At 34.2% G+C, this 25,349-nt stretch overlaps 1 protein-coding gene across 1 annotated transcript in view; it reads left to right on the top strand.

Annotated features, from left to right (window-relative positions):
- The window catches only part of SMCHD1 (structural maintenance of chromosomes flexible hinge domain containing 1), a 136,587-nt gene that overhangs the window by 28,987 nt on the left and 82,251 nt on the right, over window positions 1–25,349 (top strand). Inside the window, exons 6-17 of the mRNA XM_046671568.1 lie at window positions 2,648–2,762; window positions 2,886–3,005; window positions 8,206–8,372; window positions 10,505–10,595; window positions 11,302–11,512; window positions 13,752–13,872; window positions 13,951–14,134; window positions 16,422–16,616; window positions 17,716–17,829; window positions 18,402–18,508; window positions 19,235–19,317; window positions 19,481–19,594. Of these exons, the coding sequence (XP_046527524.1) occupies window positions 2,648–2,762; window positions 2,886–3,005; window positions 8,206–8,372; window positions 10,505–10,595; window positions 11,302–11,512; window positions 13,752–13,872; window positions 13,951–14,134; window positions 16,422–16,616; window positions 17,716–17,829; window positions 18,402–18,508; window positions 19,235–19,317; window positions 19,481–19,594 (1,622 nt within the window). The remainder of the gene's footprint in view (window positions 1–2,647; window positions 2,763–2,885; window positions 3,006–8,205; window positions 8,373–10,504; window positions 10,596–11,301; window positions 11,513–13,751; window positions 13,873–13,950; window positions 14,135–16,421; window positions 16,617–17,715; window positions 17,830–18,401; window positions 18,509–19,234; window positions 19,318–19,480; window positions 19,595–25,349) is intronic.

Here is a 25,349-nt window from a genome sequence, read left to right as displayed (position 1 = left end):
ACATAAGTTCTACTACTCAGTAGATTTCAGTTATACAGTAAGAGTGTTATTGACTGTAGTCAGTGTTATACATTAGATCCTCAGACCTTATTCATGTTATAGCTGAAAGTTTGTACCCTTTTACCTACCTCTCCCTATTTCTCACACTCCCCAGCCCCTGTCAACCACTTTTCTACTCCATTTTTGTATTTAAGTGTCTTTTTCTTAAAAATGTGGTGAAAAAAGTGTAACAAAATTTGCTGTATGACCATTTTAAAGTGTACAGTTCAGTGGTGTTAATTATGTTCAGAATGTTTTGCAATCATTACCATTATGTATTTCCAAAATTTTTCATCCCCCCCCAGACTAACTCTGTACCCGTTCAGCAATAACTCAATTCTCCCTACCTCTAGCTGCTGGTAACCACTATTCTGTTTTTTGTCTCAATGAATTTACCTATGCTATGTACCTCATTTAAGAGGAATCATACAAAATTTGTCATTTTTTGTCTGGTTTATTTCAGTTAGCATAATGTTTTCAGAGTTCATCAGTGTTGTAGCATGTATCAGAACTTCATTTCTTTTTTGGCTGAATTGTGTAGCAGTACCACATTTTGTTTTGCATTCATAGGTTAATAGATACTTGGCTTGTTTCCATCTGTTGTCTATTTTGAATAATGCTGCTATGAAAATTTGCATAAAAGTATCTGTTTGAGTCCCTGAGTCAGTATATGTTTTCCCACATAACTTACTAATTCTTGTGGTCTTCATTCCTTTGTGTAAATCCAAACAGTATTGTTTTAATTTCTGAAGGTCTTTTAACAGTTTTCCTAACTCACATTTGCTCTTGATGAACTTTTTCAGCTTTTGTACATCTGATAAAGTCTAGATCGCTCACTCCTCTCCCTTGCCCTTTAAAGATATTTTTACTGAGTATAGAATTTTTGCTTGACTTTGTTATAAATGTCAGTACGTTAGAAGTATTACTCCATTTTCTTCAGGCTTGTATAGTTTATGATGAGAAAGCTGTTGTCATTCTTATCTTTGTTTTTCAGTATGTATTGTGTCTGTTTGCTCTGACTCTTTAAGATGTTCTTTTTATTGTTGGTATCTGTACGCTCTCTGGTGTTCGGGTGTGTTTTTGTTGGGAGGGCATTGTAAGTGCATGCAAGTTGTATGGGGTGCTGTGTTTGTGTATTGTGTGGAGGCATTTTTTGTGTGTTGTGTAGGGGCAAGTTTGTGTCCATGTTTTGTGGAGATGGGTTTGTCTGCAGCAGTGGCTTTGTATGTTGTGAGGGGGGAGTTTTTTTGTGTAGTTTGTTTTGTAGCTCTGGTATTACAGTATCTCCCCTGGTCATTGTTGTCTTTATTTTGATTATTGATATATAGGGTGAGGACTTCTTATGCCAATTAAAATATTTATCTCTTTTTTTGTTTTGTTTTCTCTCACTTTTTAAATTCACTGCATCTTTTGTTGTTGCTTTTTAAAATCTTATTGGACCATTTTCCTCTCTTTTTTTTTTTAAAGCTTGGCACCTGAGCTAACATCTGTTGCCGATCATCTTCTTTCTTCTTTTTTTTCTTCTTCTTCTCCCCAAAGCCTCCCAGTACATAGTTGTATATTGTAGTTGTAGGTCCTTCTGGTTGTGCTATGTGGGATGCCGCCTCAGCATAGCTTGATGAGCAGTGCCATGTCCATGCTCAGGATCCGAACCAGTGAAACCCGGGCCACTGAAGTGGAGCACACAAACTTAACCACTCGGCTACGGGGCCAGCCCCACTGTGGACTTTTTTTATGTATCCTGTTTGGGCTCTTTTGGTCTGAATCTGTGGAGCCATGTCTTTTAGTGGTTCCAGCATATTTGCAGCTGTTATTTATTCTGTCTTCTCTTTCTGTAACTACGCTGAAAACTTGTTTGAGATATTGTCCTTCAGTCATTCATGTCTTTTAGACCCACTTTGATATTTCCATTCCTTTTCTTCCTTTGTTTCTTACGGGTAAGTTCTTTGAATGTCTCTTTGCATTTTCTGATTCTTTCCAGCTCTGCCATATCTGCTCTCTAACCTTTCCATTTAGTGTAATACTGGTTCCAGCCTCACTCTCAATTCTGTTTGTTTCTGATATTGGGAAATGGTGTCCCTGGAGACCTTGCCTATATTTTGAGAGACCAGGGACACGTACTCTCTAGAGTGTTGTTATGGTGCAGTGGAGGTTCACTCAGAGCTCTTCATATTAAAAGCTCATGGATACATGGAAATAATCTCTTTACTGTAATTCTCATTATTCTTCAGACAATACTTTAATGAGTTTTGAAGAAGTAAATAACTTTGAGGGGAATATTGTATAGGCATAAGAATATATAAAGATATAGATATTTATTTAGCCCTGTTTGCTGCAAGATTTTCTGATTTAGTTGGGTGGGCCCAAGAATTTGCATTTCTTAAAGTTTCCCAGTGATGCTGATGCAGCTGGTCTGGGGAATAAACTTGAGAACCACTGGAATAGATGATGTCTTGATTTTTACCTCTGATTATTTTACCTTTGAATTGAGGTATTATCTGGCTTGGGGATCATTTTATTAATGCTTAATAAAAGTGCTATAACAATTTCCTTTGGCGCCTTGGTAGCTTGTTTAAAATCACAGCATTAATGTGATGTTTTATTTTAGTGATCATTCGGGATATGTTCGACCAGTACCAGTGCCACGCAGTTTAAACAGTGATATTTCCTATTTTGGTGTTGGGGGCAAGCAGGCTGTTTTCTTTGTTGGACAGTCAGCCAGAGTAAGTAAAAAGTTTTCTTATAAGTGAAAGTTGATCAAAATATTTTGAGGTTCTCTCTGTCTAAGTGGGTTAGCCAGTTTAACTTTTAGGAGTTTCTAAAGTACTCTGTTTAATATTTAACAGATGATAAGCAAACCTGCAGATTCCCAAGATGTTCATGAGCTTGTGCTTTCTAAAGAAGATTTTGAGAAGAAGGAGAAAAACAAAGAGGCAATATATAGTGGATATATTCAAAACAGAAAGGTACAATACATTTTAACTCATTAATTGTAAATTTATTACTTTGGATGGATGATAGGACAAAAGTGTTTTTCCATTTTCTATCTAAAATATTAATATAGTACTTTAAAAACTTGAAGGTATGGAATTTTCAAATTACTTAATTTTCATTCTTTTTCCTTTAATCCTCTGAATAGCATAAGTGATCATTTATGTGCTTTCTCAGGCTGAAAGTCTTTAGACAAGTTTTCTCATAAAGCCAAGTAAGCTTCGTGGAAATTGCTCATAAGATTGTAAACTTTTCTCCTTGCACTGAGTTAGAGTTTTAAAATCTTTGTTGTATAATAACCACAGAACTAGAGTAGAAAACAGTGAGAGGGTCATAGACTTCTAGGAAATCAGAGCTCCAGAGAAATAAATGATCGATATATTTCTGTTAAAAATTTGCTTTCAAATTCTCATTTTAATAAGGAGAATGTTAACAAATTTGAATCTCTGTGGTAAGTACATGGTATTTATTGTATTATTCATTCAACTTTTCTCTGTTTGAAACATTTTAGAGTTTTTTAATTTTAAAATTTTTAATTTTTAAAAATCCTTTTCTGATTGTAAAACAAATTATAAAAAATTTTGTAATCAAATATAAAGAAAATAAAAATAGTCTCAAATGCCAGGAAAAAGTGTAACATATCTAATTGAATTTCCTTCTAGTCTAACTTTTTTATTATGTACTTTTAGTTTGAACTCACTTTTTTGTTTTTTTTTAAAGATTGGCACCTGAGCTAACAACTGTTGCCAATTTTCTTTTTTTCCTGATTTTTCTCCCCCAAATGCCCCCAGTACATAGTTGTATATTTTTTAGTTGTGGGTCCTTCTAGTTGTGGCATGTGGGACGCCGCCTCACCGTTGGCCTGACGAACAGTGCCATGTCCGCGCCCAGGATCCGAACTGGTGAAACCCTGGGCTGCCAAAGTGGAGCGTACGAACTTAACCATTCGACCGCAGGGCTGGACCCCTAGAACCCACATTTTTTAAATTAACATTTATTTTTCATTTTATAAAATGTTTTGGCACACAACACATTTTTAATAGCTTTGTTGTATTTTTTGGCTGAATGTTCTGTGATTTAACTATTTTGTTTAGCGTTATTTAAAGGATTTTAGTATAATTATAAAGACATTGCCATGAATATCTTTGCATAACATTTTGCATGAATTACAATTCATTCCTAGTATAGTTTGTTAGAATTTTAATAGCTGTGACAACGAATTTGAACTTTATAAATATTCTTGGTATATATTAGAAAATCACTTCTCTGAAAGGTTGAACCCAAATCAAATACACTCCTAATGATAGTGTAAGGAAGTGCCTATCTGATCATTTCCTTATTTTTAAAAGGAGTGGGGGGGGGGGGGCAGCAAAATGTTGATAATTTAATAGGTGAAAATAATACCTTTTCTTTCATTACTAGCTGGCTGAATTTCTTTTCCATGTTCGTTAGCAACTTTTATTTTCTCTGTAATTTAGTATTCTCTCCAGGAAATTTCTTCATTTTGCTCATCTCACTTTTTCTTCTTTAAATTTATTGCATTTGTTTAACAATTTACCTATCTTAATATATTTATATAACAATATTCCATCCTTATCTTTTCCATCTTATGTTACTATCACACAGCCCTATGAAATATGTTAGTGGAAATATTTGCTATGTTAAAACTGGTGAAAAATAGGAATTGAAAATTTAAATGATTTTCAAAACTGTATGCATATGATAAACCTTGGATTGAGCTGAGGTCTCTTGGTTCTTCATTTCTGCCAGCTTTTCCTGTGTTTTGTGCTTAGTTCATCCCAACAAACATTTCTTGGGTACTGTTTGGTCCCTAGTTCTTTTCTTTTTCTGACCAGTCCATTCCAGCCTCCTTTTTTTGGCTCTTCCTTTTTCCTTGACCTGTTAGCAGTTATTACAGTATGTGTGGGGTTGGTGTTCTTGATCTATAACCAGCAGTCTTACTTTTTCTATAGGCAGTGTTTATGTGTATATATGTACATATGCCACTTAATATCAGCAGTTCTCAAATCTGTATTTTTTGTCAAGACTTTTCTCTTAAGATTGAGACACTGAATCAGGCTGGACTCTAAAGGAAACAAACCATTCAAGGCACTCTAAATAGAAGAGGGTTTAATAAAGGGAATTAGATGCTTACATGATTATTGGAAAAGCTGAAGGAATGAACTTTAGGCTGAGCCTTGCAGAATGATGCCAGGACACTCAAACTGACCTTTAAGGGATGCTGCAACATCTGCTATAATCATGGACTTGGAGGACCACCACTGCATCTGGAATTCAGAAACTCACTGCCTTATCTGTGATCCAGGAGTTGGAAAGGTTTTGCTGCCACAGATTTTCCAACACTGGACCACAGAATTTCTGACCATAATCACTGCTGTATCAGTGCTGATGCTTAAAGCTAGAACTTTGATACTGGTCTTTCGGTACCTTGCATGATAGAAAACCTTCAAGAAATCTCAGGAAATGGCCTCTGCCGCATTTTCCCTTTCTAAATCTTTGGCTGGTATATCTAATTGGTGAAACCTAATTTGCATTCACAATCCAAAGTTTAAGAGTCTGAGAAATACACTTTTATGGCTTTCCATCCTCTGCAGCCCAGAAGGGGACAATAAAAAGTGGTACAAATGGGTGGCTGAATACCAACTGATGGTATCTAGCATGCTCATTTCCAATTTCAATTAGATGTCCTACTCTAGATGTTCCATAAATAACTCACTTTTGGTACATCTAAAATAAAAAATATTATCTATAAACCTTTCTTATTCTCTCTTTTCCCCTTAACTACCCCTTTTCAATTAACAACATGTGCTGGTCAAGTAGTTAATAATTGTAATCCTTATTGTTAATCTTCGCCACATTTAATTCTGTCTTTTAAAATAGGTTCTTTCATCTACCCCCTCTTCCACCCATTTCCATTGCTGGATTCAGCCATTCCAGCCTCATCTTTCATCATCTGTTTATCATATACTCTAAACTACCTTGTTTCCCTCAAATCTTTCATGTTCTCTTTGGTCCAGAGTATTCTTATTAAGTCATCTATTGGCGAAATGTCACCCTCTTTTTAATTATCTCCAGCTCTTGGTTTGTGTCTTTATAATGGTGCATTGTTTTGTAACTTTGTTTCTCATCTCCTACTAGATGGAATTTGTAGGGAGGAAGGACACTGTCTTATTTATCTTGAACCCTCTCTTCCTCGTTTCCAGGTTGAGTCATATAACTTAGAAGGTGCTTGATAAATATTTGGATAATGAACCTGCATCATTAGTAAACCCAGGCTAACCTAGTAACTCTCAAAGTATATGAAATATAACTCATATATTATGTATTGTAGCTGTAATATTAGAGATTTAGTGTGTAGGGGTGCATTGGAATGGTTTTGGTTTTTATTTATTTTTATTAAGAAAGTAATAATACATACTTATTAAAAAAATAAAATCAACCAGTTTCCTGGACGTAATAGTTCAGTGTATATCTTTATCCTTACAAGTTTTTATGTATAGATCGACATACATAATATATAAGTACATACATATGCATGCAACTATATGTATATATGCATGCAATTTTTGACGCATATAGACTCACAGTAAAAATTGAGAAGTCTGTAATTCTTATCCTCAAACACTCCTCCTTTCCTTACTTCCCTTCTGGCAAGCTATAGTTATTCTCTGAAAGTGAGCTGTGAACCAGGATGATTTTACTCCCCTTTAAAGACAATGCCTTTGGTCTAAGCCAGCTGAGTTCAGGTTGTATCCTAATTTTCTTGAACATGGAGGGCTGGGCATTGGTCCTGACCAAGTTAAGTGGTAGATATCCCAAGCAAAGACTCATTCCCACCTAGGGTAAGTGTCCTCAGTTTTTCTTGGCATTTTTAAACTAAGTCTAGTCCTGCACCGCATAATCATGTTTTGGTCAACGATGGGCTGCTTGTGTGACTGGTTCCATAAGATTAGTACTATATAGCCTAGGTGTGTAGTGAGCTATACCATCTAGGTTTGTGTAAGTACCGTAGGGGAGGAAGAACTTTTCTTCTATACTTCTAGGTTCTTCTGGCTGATCTAAGAATTAAATTGACGTGAGGGGCTGGCCCTGTGGCTGAGTGGTTAAGTTCACGCACTCTGCTTTGGCGGCCCTGGGTTTTGCCAGTTCGGATCCTGGGCATAGACATGGCAGGGCTCGATAGGCCATGCTGAGGTGGCATCCCACATGCCACAACTAGAAAGACCCACAACTAAAATATACAACTGTGTACTGGGGGGACTTGGGGAGAAAAAGCAGGGGAAAAAAAAAGAAAAATTAAATTGACATGAGACAGATTAATAGGAGACAAACAAACAGAAGTTTAATAACATGTGTATATGGGAGAAACCCATGAAAGCCAGGTAAATCACCAAAACCACCAAAGCCTTCACTTTAAATACCATCCTCAGTTAAAGACAAAAGATGTTGGGGGTGGGGACAGTCAGGGACTTCAAAGGGAGGAGGACAATTCACGGGTAGGTGAAAAGGAGCAGACGTTTGGAAAACAAGTATTTGGCCACACGGAAACAGAAGAACACAGAGGGGAGCCCAGCAAACAGGCTTTTCTGTTTTCCTCCCTGTCTACCACCTAGTTCATGTTATGCTAAGGTGATAGCTCACTTTCTGAGACAGATTTTTATATCTGAATTCTTTGAGGCACTTGAGGAGGTAACAAGAAAAGGTTTGAGTCTTTTGTGAAAAATAATCAGCCTAAAATAATCCTGGTGTTAAAGAGACACATTTTGGGGTGGCAAATTTTATTCCCCTTCAATACAATCTATGATGTTTGCATGACTCTGAAATTGCTTAATGATGCATTTCTCAGAGCAGATCCCCATCAAAAGATGTATGAATGTGTTAATTTTTCTGTACTTTTTCCTTTATGATTCTAAAATTGGTTTAGCATTATGGTATAGGATACTCCTTTATGTATGCCAGTTTAGCAGTTGATGTAAAAGTTTTCTTTCCTCACAGCGCTGTCACACACTCAGCTGATGTGTGTTGGGTCATTCTCCTTCAAAAGTCTATTGAAGCCTGTATTTGAAACTATCCAAGTGAATCACATTAAAAGTCAATGTAAATATTATTTGTATAATTACAATTAAGTTGTATGTAATCTGTTCACTCTTGTAGCCATCTGATTCTGTTCACATTACAAATGATGATGAAAGATTTCTACATCATCTTATCTCAGAGGAGAACGAAAAAGATAGCTTTACTGCTGTGGTTATCACAGGAGTACAACCAGAACACATACAATACTTGAAAAATTATTTCCCTCTTTGGACAAGACAGTTAGCGTAAGTAATTATTTGTATTTGACTCAGGACCTATTTCTACTTATCTTTTTTAAGACAGAAAATATTACAGATCCCTTGACGCCTCTTAGCTTCTACTTTGCTCCTGTCGCGTTTCCTTCCCTCCAGTACGGTAGCCAGTACTCTAATGTTAGCATTAAAACGGTTCTCTAGTCTGTAAATGTTTATTGATCACCTGGAATGTATTGGTCATTATTTGAGGCATAGCCTTTTTGACACCTATGATAAAATTTAAAATAAACTTCAGAATTTATCAAATTCAGCACCATCACTGTCATATCCTCCTTTTGTGCTTCTTCTCTATAGCACCTATCATAATCTTCCATACCATATGTTTTACTGATTTTTTTTTGTTTGCCTTCTCCCATTGGAATATATTTATTTATGCACTGCTGTATCCGCAGTGTGTCCTCTTACATAGTAGATGCTCAATAAATGTTTATCAAATGAATGCATCAAGTCTGTTAATATAAAAAATATGTATATGCCTATATAGCATGTTAGTAATACTGAAAATAAATCTTTGTGTATTTTTAAATTTTTAGGGAGTAGAAATTCTGTTAGACCAAATTGAATGGATATTTATTTAATGGCTTTAAGTTTTTTCTCTGTAGCTATATAGATAGACCATTTTCCATTATTTCTGTTTGTCTGAATTACTGCGTCTTGCAAAAATGGGTACATCTACACAAAATTTATGTTTTTTTAAAAAAAACTTCACGTTTACCCAAAAGGCTGTCACACTCAATTTGAGGTTCTCTGTTTTATACATAAATATATGTTAACAGAGTTAAAAAATTTTCCTTTTATGGGAAGATAAATTTGGTTTTAGGAATACCTTTTTTCTTGAATGTTGATGTTTATTGGCCCTGTCATCTGAGAGTTTTAAATAGTACATGGGAATTTTTCTTCTCTCTATATTTTATTAGCTACTTTATAATTATAATTTCTCTTAACTGAAGGAACTCAGTGTACATAACACATAATTAGAATATACTCTTGCTCTAACAAAGAATAACATAACTTTAACCATTCTTTGAAACAGATGGTTGCTAAGCTGTTTTATAGCACCCTTAATCTATGGTTGTAAACTTGTTGATTATGATGTTAGCACTTGAGATGTCTGAAGAAAACCTCAAAATTTTCAGTGATTTCCTTTTATCTCAGTAGTATTTTAAACAGTAGCTAGGATAATTAATATTTTTAAAAATCAAAATTCATGTGAAGTTTTATTGCAAATCCCTGTTTGAGGAATAACTGCAGATATGATATATTTTAGCCCTGAATAAGCTCATCAAAATGTAATCTTTTTTAACCTTTACTTGAGAATAAAGTAGCAAAGATTTCTGAAGTGGTGGTTTTGATGGGATGATGTTGAATGTATTAGTTTTGTTTGGGGATTATTGTTATAAGATTGACTCAGTGCTATGGGAGAGGAGAGACGAGAGTTACAGAATGATATTCTCACACTGTGGAGGTAATTTAAAGATATCCAATCCTGTGAGTCCTTTCTAGAATATCCCTCGCAAGTAGAATTATACCCTTTTGCCTTCTGGTTTTTATTTTCTTGATAAATTATACTTCTTGAAAGTGTAAAGTATGTGAGCTTTGAAGTTGGAAAGGCCTGGATTGAAGCCCTCCTCTCCCAAACTCTAGGTCTGTGACCTTAGATAAATTATATAAACTTCTTGAACCTCAGTTTTTATATGTATAAGATGAGATGTAACAATAACTGCATCTCAAGATTGTTTTTACCATTAAATGGGATACTCTTTTTACAAATGCTTAATATAGGGTCTGGCCCAGTGGTGCAGCGGTTAAGTTTGTGTGCTCCACTTCAGCAGCCCTGGGTTTGCCGATTCGGATCCTGGCACAGACCTACACACCACTTGTTAAGCCGTACTGTGGTGGGAGTTCCACATATAAAATAGAGGAAGATGGGCACATATTTTAGCTTAGGGCTAATCTTCCTCAAAAAAAAAAAAAGTTTAATATAGTGCTTGGCACCTATTAGGTACTGCCAAATAGTAGTAATAAAATTTTTTTGGTAGAAGATTCTATGAACTGTAATTTTATGTGAATTAAAATTGTAAAGTTATTCTTCTATATTTTAGGCATATTTATCATTACTATATTCATGGTCCAAAAGGAAATGAAAAACGTACATCAAAAGAAGTTGGACCTTTCAACAACATTGATATTGAAGTAAGATAAGATTTCTTCTTACAATATTATGAATCATTAGGTATATGTTCCAGTTCCGAGGGACTATGGATAAGAAAAATTAGTCAATAAATAGATAGCTCTCTCCATGTCTTTTACCAAAGTACTTTGGTAATTTGATATCCAAGTAAAGAGATCATTCCTAGATGTATTTTTCCGGAACCTTTGTTTATTGTAGTATTTGATTTCCCTCTTCTTCTCTGTCTTCTATAAAGATATGAGTTGTTGCTGAATATCATGTCTCAAAATAGGGAGGAAAAGGGACATAGTTTCCCTTTTGTTCATAGAAGTCTTATGATGGTGAAGTAAGATTTAGGAGCACAGAACATTTGAGCGTTGGATTGTCAATATCCTTGCCCACACATTAGAAGAAATTTCACAGTACGTCATTGTCCTCCTTCCTACTTCTAGCAAGAAACCTTGAATTAAATGTACTCGTGACTTCTTTGTCCTTCAGCTCTACTTTGCTCTTTCTTTGCTTACTTTCTATTTTTTAGTAGTATGTTCCTTATTGATATACTACTTATAGCTATTTAACCCATATATAAATATATATACATTTCATTAAGCTAGATGATTACTTGTACAAATAAAAGTAGTTTTTGTCTATTCTGTTGTTGGATCATAGCTGAGAACAAAAGTAAAGTCATCATAGAATTTAATTATTTTTGTTTTATTTTTATTTTAGATTTCTATGTTTGAAAAGGGGAAGGCACCTAAGATTGTCAACCTAAGGGAAATACAAGATGACATGCAGACGTTGTATATAAACACAGCAGCTGATAGCTTTGAGTTCAAGGCTCATGTTGAAGGAGACGGTGTAGTGGAAGGGATTATCCGATATCACCCTTTCTTATATGATAGAGAAACTTACCCTGATGATCCATGCTTTCCATCAAGTATGTTAATCTGTTATCTTAGCTACAAAATGTGAAGCTGTGATTTAGGATAGTAATTTGTTTTTTTAATGATGATTATTAGTTTGGCTGTGAAGGTTAGATAAATTTTAAAACTTCCTTCTTTATGCAGATCTTCTTAAGTTGTTAGATATTTGTAATTTTTATAATTCTTGGTTTTTGTGTATATTCACTTCCAGATGAAGAAAGATATTCTTTTATTGTAGATCTCTTACTGAGCTGAAGCTTTATATATTTCCCATATTGTCTTCCTATTATCTTTGTAGGTGTTTATAAAGAAGTTTTAAATTTTATATAGTCATATCAGTTTTATTTTTATCCTTTCTGATTTTGTCTTACTGTAGAAAGGCTTCTCATACCTTAAGATTATGAAAAGATCTTGTAGGTTTTTTTAATCATTTTATGTTTAGATCTTTAATGCATCTATAGCCTCCTTTTTGGTGTGTAGGATGGAGTAGGGCTTTAACTTAATATTTTCCGTGTGGGTGTTCAGTTTCCTAGTACTAATTATTGAGTGTTATGATTTTTGCAATAGTTTGAAGTTCCCATAAGTATGTAGATCTGGATTCTTTATTGTAAGATATTGATCTATTTTTTATTTTTATACCTGAGCAATGATACTCTCTTGTAGCTTTATACGGTATATTGATATCTATAGAGCAAGACACTGTTGGGTTTTTTTTGAGAAAATTCTTAATCTTTTACTCTTCTGGATAAATTTTGGCATCACTTTGTACATTCACTTCAAAAAATTCTAATGGGATTATTGGAAGTGTATTGAATTCATAGATTAATAGTATTAAACTTTCTCATTCAGAATACTTCCTAAGAATATCCTTAGTGTTTTGGGTTCTGGAGCCAGGTTTCCTGATTTGAATCCCATCTTTGCCATTTTCTATTTTGTAAACTTTGACAAACTACTGCCTACCTCAGTTTCCGTGTCTGTGAAATAGGAATAGTTCATGCCTCATAGAGGTATTGTGACTGTTAAATAAGTCACAAGTCCTTAGAAAGTGCGCAACATTATTTATTTACTTGGTGGCTCTGCCTCTCATGATGTCTCTGCCCCTTTTTAATTTGCCATTTCTAACTTTTGTATATCTGTACACAAAAAGATAAAATTCTTCAAATGATGTCTTAAAATAAGAGCCAATAAGGGGCCGGCCTTGTGGCCTAGTGGTCAAGTTCCGCACACTCTGCTTCAGCGGCCTGGGTTCGGTTCCCAGTGCAGATCTACACCACATGTTGGTGGCCGTGCTATGGTGGCGACCCACATACACAATAGAGGAAGACTGGCACAGATGTTAACTCAGGGCCTTTCTTCCTCAGGAAAAAGAAAGAGCCAGTAAGTTGTATAATGATCAGAGGGATTGTCTAGGAGAAAAGTGATTTGGTTTGATTGAAGGGAACTTTTGCATAAGAACTTCTTGTGAGGGTTTTTGCCAGGTAGAAGGCTTTATTTTTGGGGGGAGGGGACGACTTAATGCTGGAATAACTGAGGTGTTACTATATTAGGATCATAATGATTGATCCTTATTTATCTGGATATATGAAAATGTACTGCTAACAAACATTAAAACTTTATATACACTTGTACTCATTATGCTTTGATGCTTTGTAACATACAATTCTAGCTGTATTGCCTTAATCTGATCTTTGAAAATTTAGGTTTATGTCAGGTAAACTTAAATTCAGTATTATTGATTAATTTACCCATACTAGGCAAACTTGCTTCCACTAGATACCATAGATTTCCCAGATAATTTTTATGTGAACATACTAGTTCTGACAGAACTATGAAACTTATTTTAGCTACTGGACTCAAGCTTCTGTATTTGAAGAGACTAGAGATTCTGCTATAGTGCAAAATCTCTTTGGGGTATGACTCTTTTGCTCTTTAAACAAGTTTTAAAGATTGCAGGCTCAGTGGCTAGTGTAGTACTCCTAACATTGATTAGTGTATAAGAAATTGTTGACTTTTAAATGGGAAACACCATTGGTAATGTGGAACCACTTTGGAAGTCTGCTTTTCTGAGGACAAACTAAGAATAAAGCTACCTTTAGGTTTTATAGCATGCAATGTTAATGATCGTATGAGATTTTGTTACGTTTCTCTGAAGCTACTTTAACATTTTACTTATAAAAATTGATTTCTCAGTGATAAAAATTGCATATACTTTATAGCAATAAGCATTTTGTTGCACTTACTCCTGTGCTCTAGAATTAAAAGATGAAGATGATGATGATGATTGTTTCATACTTGAGAAAGCAGCAAGAGGGAAAAGGCCTATTTTTGAATGTTTTTGGAATGGACGACTAATACCATATACTTCTGTTGAAGAGTAAGTTTTGATTTTTCTTGAAATTATATCGTTTTATAACCTAATCTTTTTACTAACTAATATTTTTTTCCGTTCAAGCTTTGACTGGTGTACTCCTCCTAAGAAGAGAGGGCTTGCACCAATTGAGTGCTACAATAGAATATCTGGTGCATTATTCACTAATGACAAATTCCAGGTCAGCACAAATAAATTGACTTTTATGGATCTTGAGCTAAAACTGAAAGATAAGAACACCCTTTTTACAAGGATTTTAAATGGACAGGTATGATTTTAAATATCAAGTTTTGAATATTTGCAAATGTTCTATTTTAAGTACAACAAAAGTCGCTAGTAGATTTATACCAACATTTTGTATAGTTTTCATTTTATTTAATCAAAAGAATATGTGTAAATTTTTCTTGAGCATTTATGTGTTCACATTATTCAAAAATTTCAAACTGATTAGACCATGTTTGGATAAAATTCACAGATCTTTATTAGATCTTAATATCAAGACCTTGACATAGTGAATAGAAGCTACAGAAGCGTATCATTTGATGAGAGCATGTAAGAACAATTGTATCTAACACAAGGGCTATGTTTGTATATTAATAACCTAAATATGCAATTTTAATCAAATCTTGATGATGAAAAGGTAGAATTGTGAAATACTTTGAGCTAAAAGGTGATTTGAGATCGATCAGTATTAAAATATATTCAGTGATTGATAGAACAAGAATGATAAATTTTTTTAAAGGTAAATGGGACTAGTCTACTAGTGTACTTTTATTCTACCCAAATACCTCAGAAGCTTTTACTTGATACTGCTCTTTCAGTAGTTTAATGTCGAGTTGCCAAGAGGTAGATGCATTTATTGTGAGTCTAAAATCACTGGGCAGTAATTATAATACTTAGCATATAGTATTTATAGTCAGTCATCCCTACAAGATGTTGCACTTCGTTTTGCTGTTAATAAAAGATTCTGAATCGTAGACGATTAAGATGTTTTTAAAGAATTAACCACTGAGAAAAGTCTTATTTGTAATTAGATATGATACACTTGGAATTCATTTTATACTATGGTATCGAGTAGCCAACATTTATTGAACAACTTGGTCTTTACAGAAGTTATCCACCATAGGTTGCTTCTGTTTGTTACATTGTATTTTTAAGATATGTATTTTCTAATTTTGGAAAATTTCAAATACACAGAAAAGTTGAAAGGATGTTAGAATGAATACCCACATACCCCTCTCCTAGATCAACTGTCGTCTTGCCACACCTATAGCATTGTTTTTTGACACATTACTGAGTTTCTGGATTTAATTAATGCATCTGATAATTTGGTTGATAATGAATCCTGAGACTTAACTTATGTTTTAGCTTAGAACAATTTTATCTAGTAAAGGGGCTATATACCTTGGAGTGCAGTGTAAAACTTTGGAAGGAAAACTGTCACATTCCTAGTTAATGATTTTAATATCCTTGTGAAGCTGACAGAGTGACAACAGTGATTTGTTGATTTAGGAAGGAGTTAGTACCTGAGAATATGATTAGGGGGAAGATTTCCTTGAAACTATATGTCACTTTTTAATCTTTACCGTGTTTAAAAATAACTTTTTAAAATCAAACTTTTTGTTTTTTAATGATTAAGATATTGGCCCTCTAACTGCAGGCTGTAAAAACTTATGCTGAAATCATTTTTAATTTTACCCCATTTTCATTTGGAGATGGTATATTATGGAGTAAGGTATATAGGAAGAAATGAACTTCTGTAACTATACGTTGTCTTCTGTGAAAGCATGTAATGTGGAGATTGTCTTCCCTGCTCATTCTCCTAAAAACAGGCCTTAAAGAAGTATATAGCGACTTACGCTTGAGTGTAAATCTTTCTATACTATGTCCCGACAGGGTGAACAATGATAAGCAATAACACATTTTCTTCTTAGTTGTTATTAGAAAACACTTAATTTTTATTTTATGATTTAATCTTTTTGAATAGGGAATATGTATATGTAATATGTGATTAAAAGGAAAAATTTGTTTTACATAGGAGTTTCTCAACTTATGTTTTCATTATCACCCTCATAAGGAGCCTGTTTTAGACTTCTTTTTCCCCAGTTGTTCCCCACAGTGATATTTTAGTATATGTGTATATCTGTTCTTGATGTGATAAAAATTGCTTTTTTATGTCCTGTTGAGAATATGCATGGTTGGTAGTGAGAAGGTTTCCTCTTACCCCTGTCTTACAGCCAGCTAGTTCTCCTTCTCCTAGACAGCCAGTGTTCATCATTTTTTGGGATATAAAGCAGGGAAAGAAAGCTTTATTGTTGGTATTGACCATTGAAACTTCAGTTCCAAGGATGATAGCAAAGATTTCCTTTCTTTAGTAGTGGTTTTATTAGAAATCTAAATTTGTATAGGAGAAAGATCCAACAAAATATTTTAGTTTTTTATTAGGTTTTCTGGGACGGGGTTTGTGGAAGGAAAAATGGAATGAATGAGAAGTGTCTGTGGTTATATTTGTTTAATAGTAGCTATATTTCATAGAACATTTTAAAATTTTACAGGAGCAGCGAATGAAAATTGACAGAGAATTTGCTCTATGGCTGAAGGACTGTCATGAAAAGTATGACAAACAAATAAAATTTACACTTTTTAAAGGAATAATTACACGTCCTGATCTTCCTTCTAAAAAGCAGGGCCCCTGGGCGACATACTCAGCAATAGAATGGGATGGAAAAATATACAAAGCAGGACAGCTGGTAGGTTTAACTTCTTTTTAGATTCAACTTTTAGTAGAATTTAAAACTAAATTAGATGTATTAGAATTTAACTGCAACCAAAAATAATGTAGGCATTGGCTTGAGTGCCTGCTGCTTGTAAGTTGCCTTGGTTTGTTGACTGCCTTGTGGAGAATGCAGAGATCTAGGAGATGTGCTTTGTCCTTCGGGATCTTACAGCCTTCAAATGGAGATAACCTAAACAAATGATAGTAGGTAAGAAGGAGATAAGTACCATGACAGAAGATGAATAGTGCTTTAGCAGTTTAGGAGTGGAGAGAATTTTCTGACTTTGGATGGGCCTGGGAGAAGAGAGTAAATCATGAAATCGCATTTTTATGGACCTTGAAAGAGGTTGAGGCTCAGGTTTACACAGATAATTACAAAGGACATGCATTCTCTCCATAAATGAGCATCATCATCATATATTTAAAGCTTTGGAATTGGATGTGATCAACTAGAGGTAGAGTGAGTAGCTAGAGCTTTGCTTTTCCGACTTAGAATAAAAAAGACGAGCTACCAAAGGAGAATGAAAGGGATAAGCTGGTGAGATAGAAGGAAACTGGGAGACTATGGTATCTCTGAAGTCAAGTGAAGAGTTATGAGAAGAATGCTGTGATAGTTTTGTCAAAATCTGTGTGGTGGTTGAGTAAAATGCTTTCTCAAAAAAGGTAATCTGGATGTAGACAAAGACACAGGTAGGTGTAGGGAAATAGCAAGCAGTAAAGTTGGATTGTCCTGCAACTCATTTTGTGTGTGTGTGAAGAGAAATAGACGGGGGGAAAAGGTTTGAGGTATTTTGGTGTTTATAGTAATTGACTTTGAAGGAGTTATGGGCCTTTTAGACACAATGCATAGCTATGACGTTTATGTATGAAGAAGCAGTTGTGTCTACAAAGATATGTTAAGTGAACTTCACAAATACGACTTTATTAGAAAATTAGAATGCTTTTTTCATTAATTTTCTAGTGATAGATATTGAAATTTTTTTTCCTTGTGTAAAAGTCTGAAGTAATCGTTAATATTAAACTTGTTTCTCTTAGTATTAATACTAAAACCTCTTTTAAAAACTAAATATTAGGTCAAGACAATCAAGACACTGCCTCTCTTTTATGGAAGCATAGTAAAATTTTTTCTTTATGGTGATCATGATGGAGAAGTATATGCTACAGGAGGAGAGGTTCAAATTGCAATGGTAAGACAGCAAGTAATAAAAAGTATTTATTGAAAGTCTCTTGGTATCCTTACTTTTGCTTCAATGTTGAAATAAAGATTCTGTCTTATATTTTGCTTGCATTTGGTTTTCCATTGGATGGATAAAGTCGTTTTAGCATGAATTCTTGTGTTTCATGTTTGGTGTTTTTAATAATCTACAAAACTTAACATCTGTATGCCCAATGTTTAACGAACATTCATATATTATTGTTAGTTATCACAATAATTTCATAAAGTGTGTGTTTCATCCAAGGCCCACAAACTAGTAAGCATTGGAGCCAGAATTCTATCTTAAGAATGAATAAGTCCTAAACTTGGGTGGGTTTTATCCTTGTACCATCTCCTGTTAATATTTGAATGGTATTTAATTAGGCCTAAGGAAGTTACATGAAAAATGGAAAATATACGCTGTGGTAAAATGTAATAATAGCTATTATGATTCATATACTTAAGGTAAAATATATTTCTTTGGAAGAAACCAGTGTTTTCATTGCCGCTAAAGTTGTATAGTTTTCTTTGAAAGATTGGTATAAATTTATTTTGTTTATTCAGGAACCTCAGGCACTGTATGATGAAACAAGAACTGTGCCAATTGCAAAACTGGATAGGACGGTTGCTGAGAAAACTGTAAAAAAATACGTGGAAGATGAAATGGCAAGGTAATTCACATTTTAAGATGCATGATAAAAATAACAATAATGAGGAGTCGTCATAGTGCCTTTAACTGTTCTTGAATGAGTTGTTACACTCTTCTAATAGGGCATTTGTAGTCTTAGATGTATATATTGTGACACACTTGTCATGAAAAATAATTGAGAGCCCTAGTTATAAAAACAGAATCATATATTTGTTTTAGAGAAGAAGGAAATTTTATATATCTAATGTGTCACTACTATAGGTACTGTGATTAAGGTATGTCAAAGAAAAAAAAACTTTGGCCTACAACTAGAAGAAAATTGTAATAATTAGTGAGAGGTAAAGATTAGTACAAAGGGAGTAAAAGGAAGTAGAAAAACAAAACTTTATTTGTGGCTGTTGTAGAGCTAATGGTGCAGTCATTTTGATTCTTACTGGATCTCACTGATAATTCGTCTAAGAGTTTATCCTATCTCCCAAAGGTAACTTGTGCTATAAATGAACAGGAAAATCGTAAAAAATGACACTTCCTGGCTCTAAATACTAGAGATTTTGTCTTTCTTTTTCAGTAGCCACAGCAATGGTTAGGGAAGAGAAAATTTTTAGATTATAAATCATATAGAACTTCAGATTTAACCTTTTGAAGTATATCAGAAATAAATAGTAAAGTGTGTAGTAACTTCTGTTTCTCTAATTAAGACCATAATTAACACAGTTCGTGGAACACTAATATGCTGGTTTCATAATAGGCTCCCTGATAGATTGTCAGTAACTTGGCCTGAAGGAGATGAATTATTGCCAAATGAGGTTAGGCCTGCTGGAACACCCATTGGTATGTTTTTGGTTTTCTTCCTTAATACTGAAAAATGCTTTTCTTGTATCTTACATTTTGAACATGTAAAAGACCATGAAAAATTAAAATGCAGTGTGAAGACCTAGCAGATTCATCAGATTCTTTGGGTGTAACTAAGACATTTTAAATTTTGGACTAATAGGTGCATTAAGAATTGAAATACTGAATAAAAAAGGGGAAGCAATGCAGAAGCTTCCAGGAACAAGTCATGGAGGGTCAAAGAAACTCCTGGTTGAGCTCAAAGTTATATTACACTGTAAGTATACAAACTAATTTGGATCTTTAATATTGTTCTTAAACGTGTAATACAGATTTTAATATCTTCATATAATTATTGATGACCTAGCAATCAGGTAGACATAGTGGATTTGATTAAAGTTAGAAATTTCAGGTTTGTTGCAAATAACTTGGGTTTTTTAATTGATAATTTTCTGCCTTTTCTTTTTTTAACAGTTTATTCTGAATTTTCCCATGTAGGTAACTGTGGATCAAAATAGATATATGGTATATATACGTATAGGAATTTGTGCTGGATAGGAATTTAGATTAGATAATCCTTAAGATCCCTTCTACGTAAAAAATACCGTGGCTCTGAACCTGTGAGCCAAAGGTGTACTTGGTTCATATAAGTAAGGCTGACCCACTTTTTGATAAAGGGAAAAGAACTGGCTGTTACTGCTCAACTTGTATTTCCCTAATTTGAATCACCTTGTTAACTTTCTTGTCTATTGTTTTTGTCTTGACTGCTTAAAAGTATTTTCACTTTATAGTTTCAACAGTCTTTTCTATTACTATATACTTGTGTGTCTCATCCATGGATTTTGAAGATATGATATTTTATTCAATGTGTTTATTTCCCACAATTAAATACTAGTCAGTGATAGTGTATACTTTCATTGTATAAATGTCTTATTAGGTCTCTCAGCAGCATTGAACAGTTTGACTAATTCATTTTACTGAAATACTCTTATTTTTGGCCTCTTTGACAACCTATACTATATTTCTTCAACTTTTTTTTTTTTTGGTGCCTTAAAACAACATAGATTTTTTAGAGTTCTCTAGGTCATATGTCCTAGATGGGTTTTACTGAGCTAAAAGCAAAGTGTCAGCAGGATTGCCTTCCTTCTGAAGGCTCTAGGACAGCCTTGCCTTTTCTACCTTCTAGAAGCTGCCCACATTCCTTGGGTTGTAGCCCCTTCCTCCATCTTCAAAGCCACTATTGTAACATCTTCCAGTCTCTCTCTGACTCTGACCCTCCTGCCTTCCTCTTATTAAAAGAAAAGAACTATGTATTTTTTTAATTTAAAAAACATTTTTTATTGTAAAGTGTATATAACATAAATATACCATCTTAACCATTTTTTATTGACGTAAAATTAGTATGTAACAGGTAAGTTTCAAGTGTGCAGATTATAGTTTAACATCTGTTTACACTGCAAAGTGATTACCACCAAAAGTCTAGTTACCAGCTGTCTCCATACAATTGACTCCTTTTACCCATTTGCCCAACCCCCAACCCCCTTCCTCTCTGGTGACCAGCAGTCTGTTTTCTGTAACCATGAGTTTTGTTTTGTTGTTTTGTTTTGTTTGTTTATTGGTTTAGTTTTTTAGATTCCACATGAGTGAAGTCATGTGATATTTGTCTTTCTCTGCCTGAATTATTTCACTTAGTGTAATAAGCTCAAGGTTCATCTATGTTGTCGAAAATGGCAAGATTTCATCCTTTTCTGTGGCTGAATAGTATTCCATTGTATATAAATTCCACATCTTCTTGATTCCTTCGTCCATCAGTGGACACTTAGGTTGTATCCATATCTTGACTATTGTAAGTAATGCTGCAATGAACGAAGGGGTGCGTATAATCTTTTCAAATGAGTGTTTTTGTATTCCTCAGATAAATACCTAGAAGTGGAATAGCTGGATTATATGGTAGTTCTGTTCTTAATTTTTTGAGGAATCTCCATACTGTTTTTCCATAGGGGCTCTACCAGTTTACATTCCCACCAAGAGTGCACAAGGGCCATCTTAACCAGTTTTAAATGTAGTTTAGTGGCATTAAGTACATTCACATTGTTGTGCAGTCACTATCACTATCCATCTCTAGAACTTTTTCATCATCCCAACCTGAAACTCTGTAGTAATAACTCTCATTATCCCTCCCCGCCTCCGGTAATCTCTGTTCTACTTTCTGTGAATTTGACTATTTTAGGTATCACATGTAAGTGGAATCATACAATATTTGTTCTTTGTGTCTAGCTTATTTCACTTGGGATAATATCTTCAAATTCCATCCATGTTGTAGCTTGTGTCAGAATTTCCTTTTTAAGACTAAATAATAATCCATCATATGTATATACCACATTTTGTTTATCCATTCATTCATTGATGGACATCTGGCTTTCTTCCACGTTTTAGCTGTTGTGGATAATGCTGCTGTGAACATTGATGTGGAAATATCTGTTCAAGTCCCTGATTTCAATTCTTTTGGATTATACCCAGATGTGAAATTGCTCGATCGTATGGTAATTGTGTGTGTAATTTTTTGAGGAACTGCCCTATTGTTTTCCACAGTGGCTGCAGTGTTTTACATTCTTATCAGCAACACGCAAGGGTTCTAATATCTCCACATCCTTGCCAACGCTTGTTATTTTCTGTTTTTTTGATGTTATCTTCATTGATGTGAAGTGGTATCTTATTGTGGTGTTGATTTTCATTTTCCTAATGATCAGTTGAGCATCTTTTCATGGGCATTTTGGCCATCTCTATATCTTCTTTGGGGAAATGTCTATTCAAGTCCTTTGCCCATTTCAAAATTAGATTTTTTCTTATTGTTGAGCTGTAGGAGGTCTTTTGTATTTTAGATAATAATTACTTCCTTATCAGACAGACGATTTGCCAGTATTTTCCTCCACTCTGTGGATTGCCTTTTCTCCCTATTGGTGGTGTCCTTTGATGCAGAAAAGTTTTTAATTTTGATATAGTCCAGTTTGTCTATTTTTGCTTTTGTTGGCCTGTGCTTTTGCTGTCATATCCAAGAAATCATTACCGAATTCAGTGTCATGAAGTTTTTCTTGAATGTTTATTTCTAGGAATTTTATGGTTTTAGCTCTTAAGTTTAGTTATTGATCCATTTTATAGGATCATACTTTTATATAGGTTAACTTGTTCTCTTGTCTATGGTTTACTTCTTTTGCATGTGGATATCCAGTTTTCCCAACATCATTTGTCAAAAAGATTGTTCTCTACTTTCCCCGTTGAATGGTCTTGGTACCCTTGTCAAAAATTATTTGACCATATCTGCAAGGGTGTATTTCTGGGCTCTCTCTTCTGTCCTTATAACAGTATCACACTGTTTTGATTACTGTAGCTTTGTAGTAAATTTTGAAATTAGAAAATATAAGTCCTCCAACTTTGTTCTTCTTTTTCAAGATTGTTCTGGCTGTTTAGGTCTCTTGAGAGTCCATATGAATGTAGAATAGGTTTTCTGTTTCTGCCAGAAATGACATTGGGGTTTTGATAGTGTTCATATTGAATCTACAGATCAATTGGGTGTTATTGTCATCTTAACAATCCATGAACATGATTTTGTATCCTCCAAGTTTGTGGAATTTGTTTATTAGCTCCAACAGTTTTTTTGTAGAATCTTTAGAGTTTTCTTCATACAAGGTCATGTCATCTGTGAACAGATAATTTTACTTCTTCCTTTCCAAAATGGATTCCTTTTATTTCTTTTTTTGGTGAGGAAGATTGGCCCTGAGCTAACAGCTGTTGCCCATCTCCCTCTATTTTGTTTGTGGGACACCACCACAGCATGGCTTAATGTGTGGTCTGTAGGTCTGTGCCTGGGATCCAAACCTGCGAACCCTGGGCTGCCGAAGTGGAGTGCTTGAAATTAACCAGTGTGCCACCAGGCCAGCCCCTCCTTTTATTTCTTCTTTTTGCCTAATTGTTCTGGCTAGGACTTCAATACTATGTTGAATAGAAGTGGTGAAAGAAGGCATCCTTGCCTTGTTCCTGATCTTAGAGATAAAGGTTTCAGTCTTTTATCATTGAATATGATGTTAGCTATGGGCTTTTCATAGCTCGGAAAGACGCCACACATGATCTAATCGTGTCTCCCTCTTCACCTTTATCTCATACCATTTTCATTCTCACTCACCATAATTAATTATAATAATTAATAATTACTTATTCTCACCATAATTAATCATAATTGCATTCTTTTTGTTCTCATACAAGCCCAATTTTCCCACCTCTGGACCTTTGCACATGTTTCCTCTGGCTAAAACTTTCAAACAGTGAATATTTGACAAGCTCTTTATTTCTCAAGTTTCAGGTTATATCACTTTCTCAGAGTGGCTTCTGAGTAATAATAATCATAGTTGAGTAATAATAATTGTAATAGTAATTATAGATAGTTGTATTACTTTTTTCTAGTTTCATATTCGTTTCCTTAAATTTATTTGTGTAACTTGAAATTTTGTCATTTATTAAATATGTCTTTGATCTCCAGAACAAGGTTGGAAGAGGATTTGTAATGGATTAGGTAGGAAGTATTTAGGCTTTGAGGACGGTAAGTTCTTTGTTATAGCTACCTGTCGTTCTACAATGAAAGCAGCCATGGGCAAAAAGTTTGCAGACTCTGCTCTACAAGATAGAAGCTCCCTGAAAGCAAGGATATTGTTTGTATTCTTCCCCTTTTTTAGTGTCTAATATATAGGAGGTAATTAATAAGTATTTAATGTATAAATACATAAAAAAATCAGACAGTTGCTTGATCTTTTCTAGAGAACATCTGATAGTTGTTTACTATTTAATTTCATTACAAATTTATAATTGCAACATTTTTTTAATTAAAATTTTTTATTGTGAATGAAAGAAAAATAGAATTATGTAGTGGGCTTCAATATATAGCAATTAACCTAACTCAACAATTATTGAATATTTGGTTGGACTTGCCTCTTGTGTTGTTTTTTGTGGTCATTGAGTCCCAAGTGGGTGCATCTCTAAAAACGTTTATTTTCAATTATCATAGTAATTCCTTGGTGTCATCTTATACCAATCCAACTTAAATTTCCCTGATTTTTCTAAAATGGTAACCTTTTATGGTGTTTTTTTTGATGAGGCACATGTTTTATATTTAGTTATTGTATGTTTTAAGTCTCTTTTTTTCCAGAGTAGACCCCCCCCACTTTTTTCCCCCACACCAATGATTTGCTGACGAAACCCAGTCACTTATACTTTAGAGTGTTTGATATATTTGTTTCTTTGGGGTGTCAGTTAACTTGTTGCATGATTTGTTTTGTATCCTGAAAACTGGAAGTTATCCTTGGAAGCTTGAATAGATTTAGGTTCACCATTTTTTTCCTTAAATCAAGAATCAGTACTTCATAGCTAATCTGTGTTACATCATGAGGCATATGATGTCTAATTGTCTCACTTTTAGTGCTGCTAGGATGGATCATTGAATTCACTTGGCTAATGATGATAAAAAGTTTGCCTTTCATTCACCATATAATGTTTTCCATAGATTAATGATTTTTTGCTTGAATTAGTTATTTGGTATGCATAATGGTGATTTTTTTTTCTATTCTTTCATTTCTTCCTAATTTATTATCTGGAATTCACCTGTGAAGAAATTTCCTTTATCATTTAGGGTCATTGGTTTACTCTGAAACACAGCTTTTACAGGAAGGCAATATGAAGGCTTAATTATTTTTAAGTGCAAATTACTGGTCAGGCATTGGTGGTGTACAGTAATGCCCAGTGAGCAGTTTTTGTTTATTGTAGAGTTTTTGTGAATTTATAGGGTTTTCTATATTTAACATACTTCATTCATTTTGATGCACTTTCACGTTGGCTCCACTGTCTTCTTGATATGGTCCTTTTTAGTTTGAAGCGAGCTTCTTTGCTTTCTGGCTCCAGATGTCCTAGACTCTTTTCATATGTTTATGTGTTTTACCCTAGACCTGGATTCAGCTATTGCTCCTGGTTCCTTTCAGTAAGGAATG

The sequence above is a fragment of the Equus quagga genome, chromosome 9, assembly GCF_021613505.1.
Source record: "Equus quagga isolate Etosha38 chromosome 9, UCLA_HA_Equagga_1.0, whole genome shotgun sequence".
NCBI classification, from domain to species: Eukaryota; Metazoa; Chordata; class Mammalia; order Perissodactyla; family Equidae; genus Equus; species Equus quagga.
Note: the sequence above shows the minus strand (reverse complement) of the source record. Positions and strands in the feature narration are given on the sequence as shown.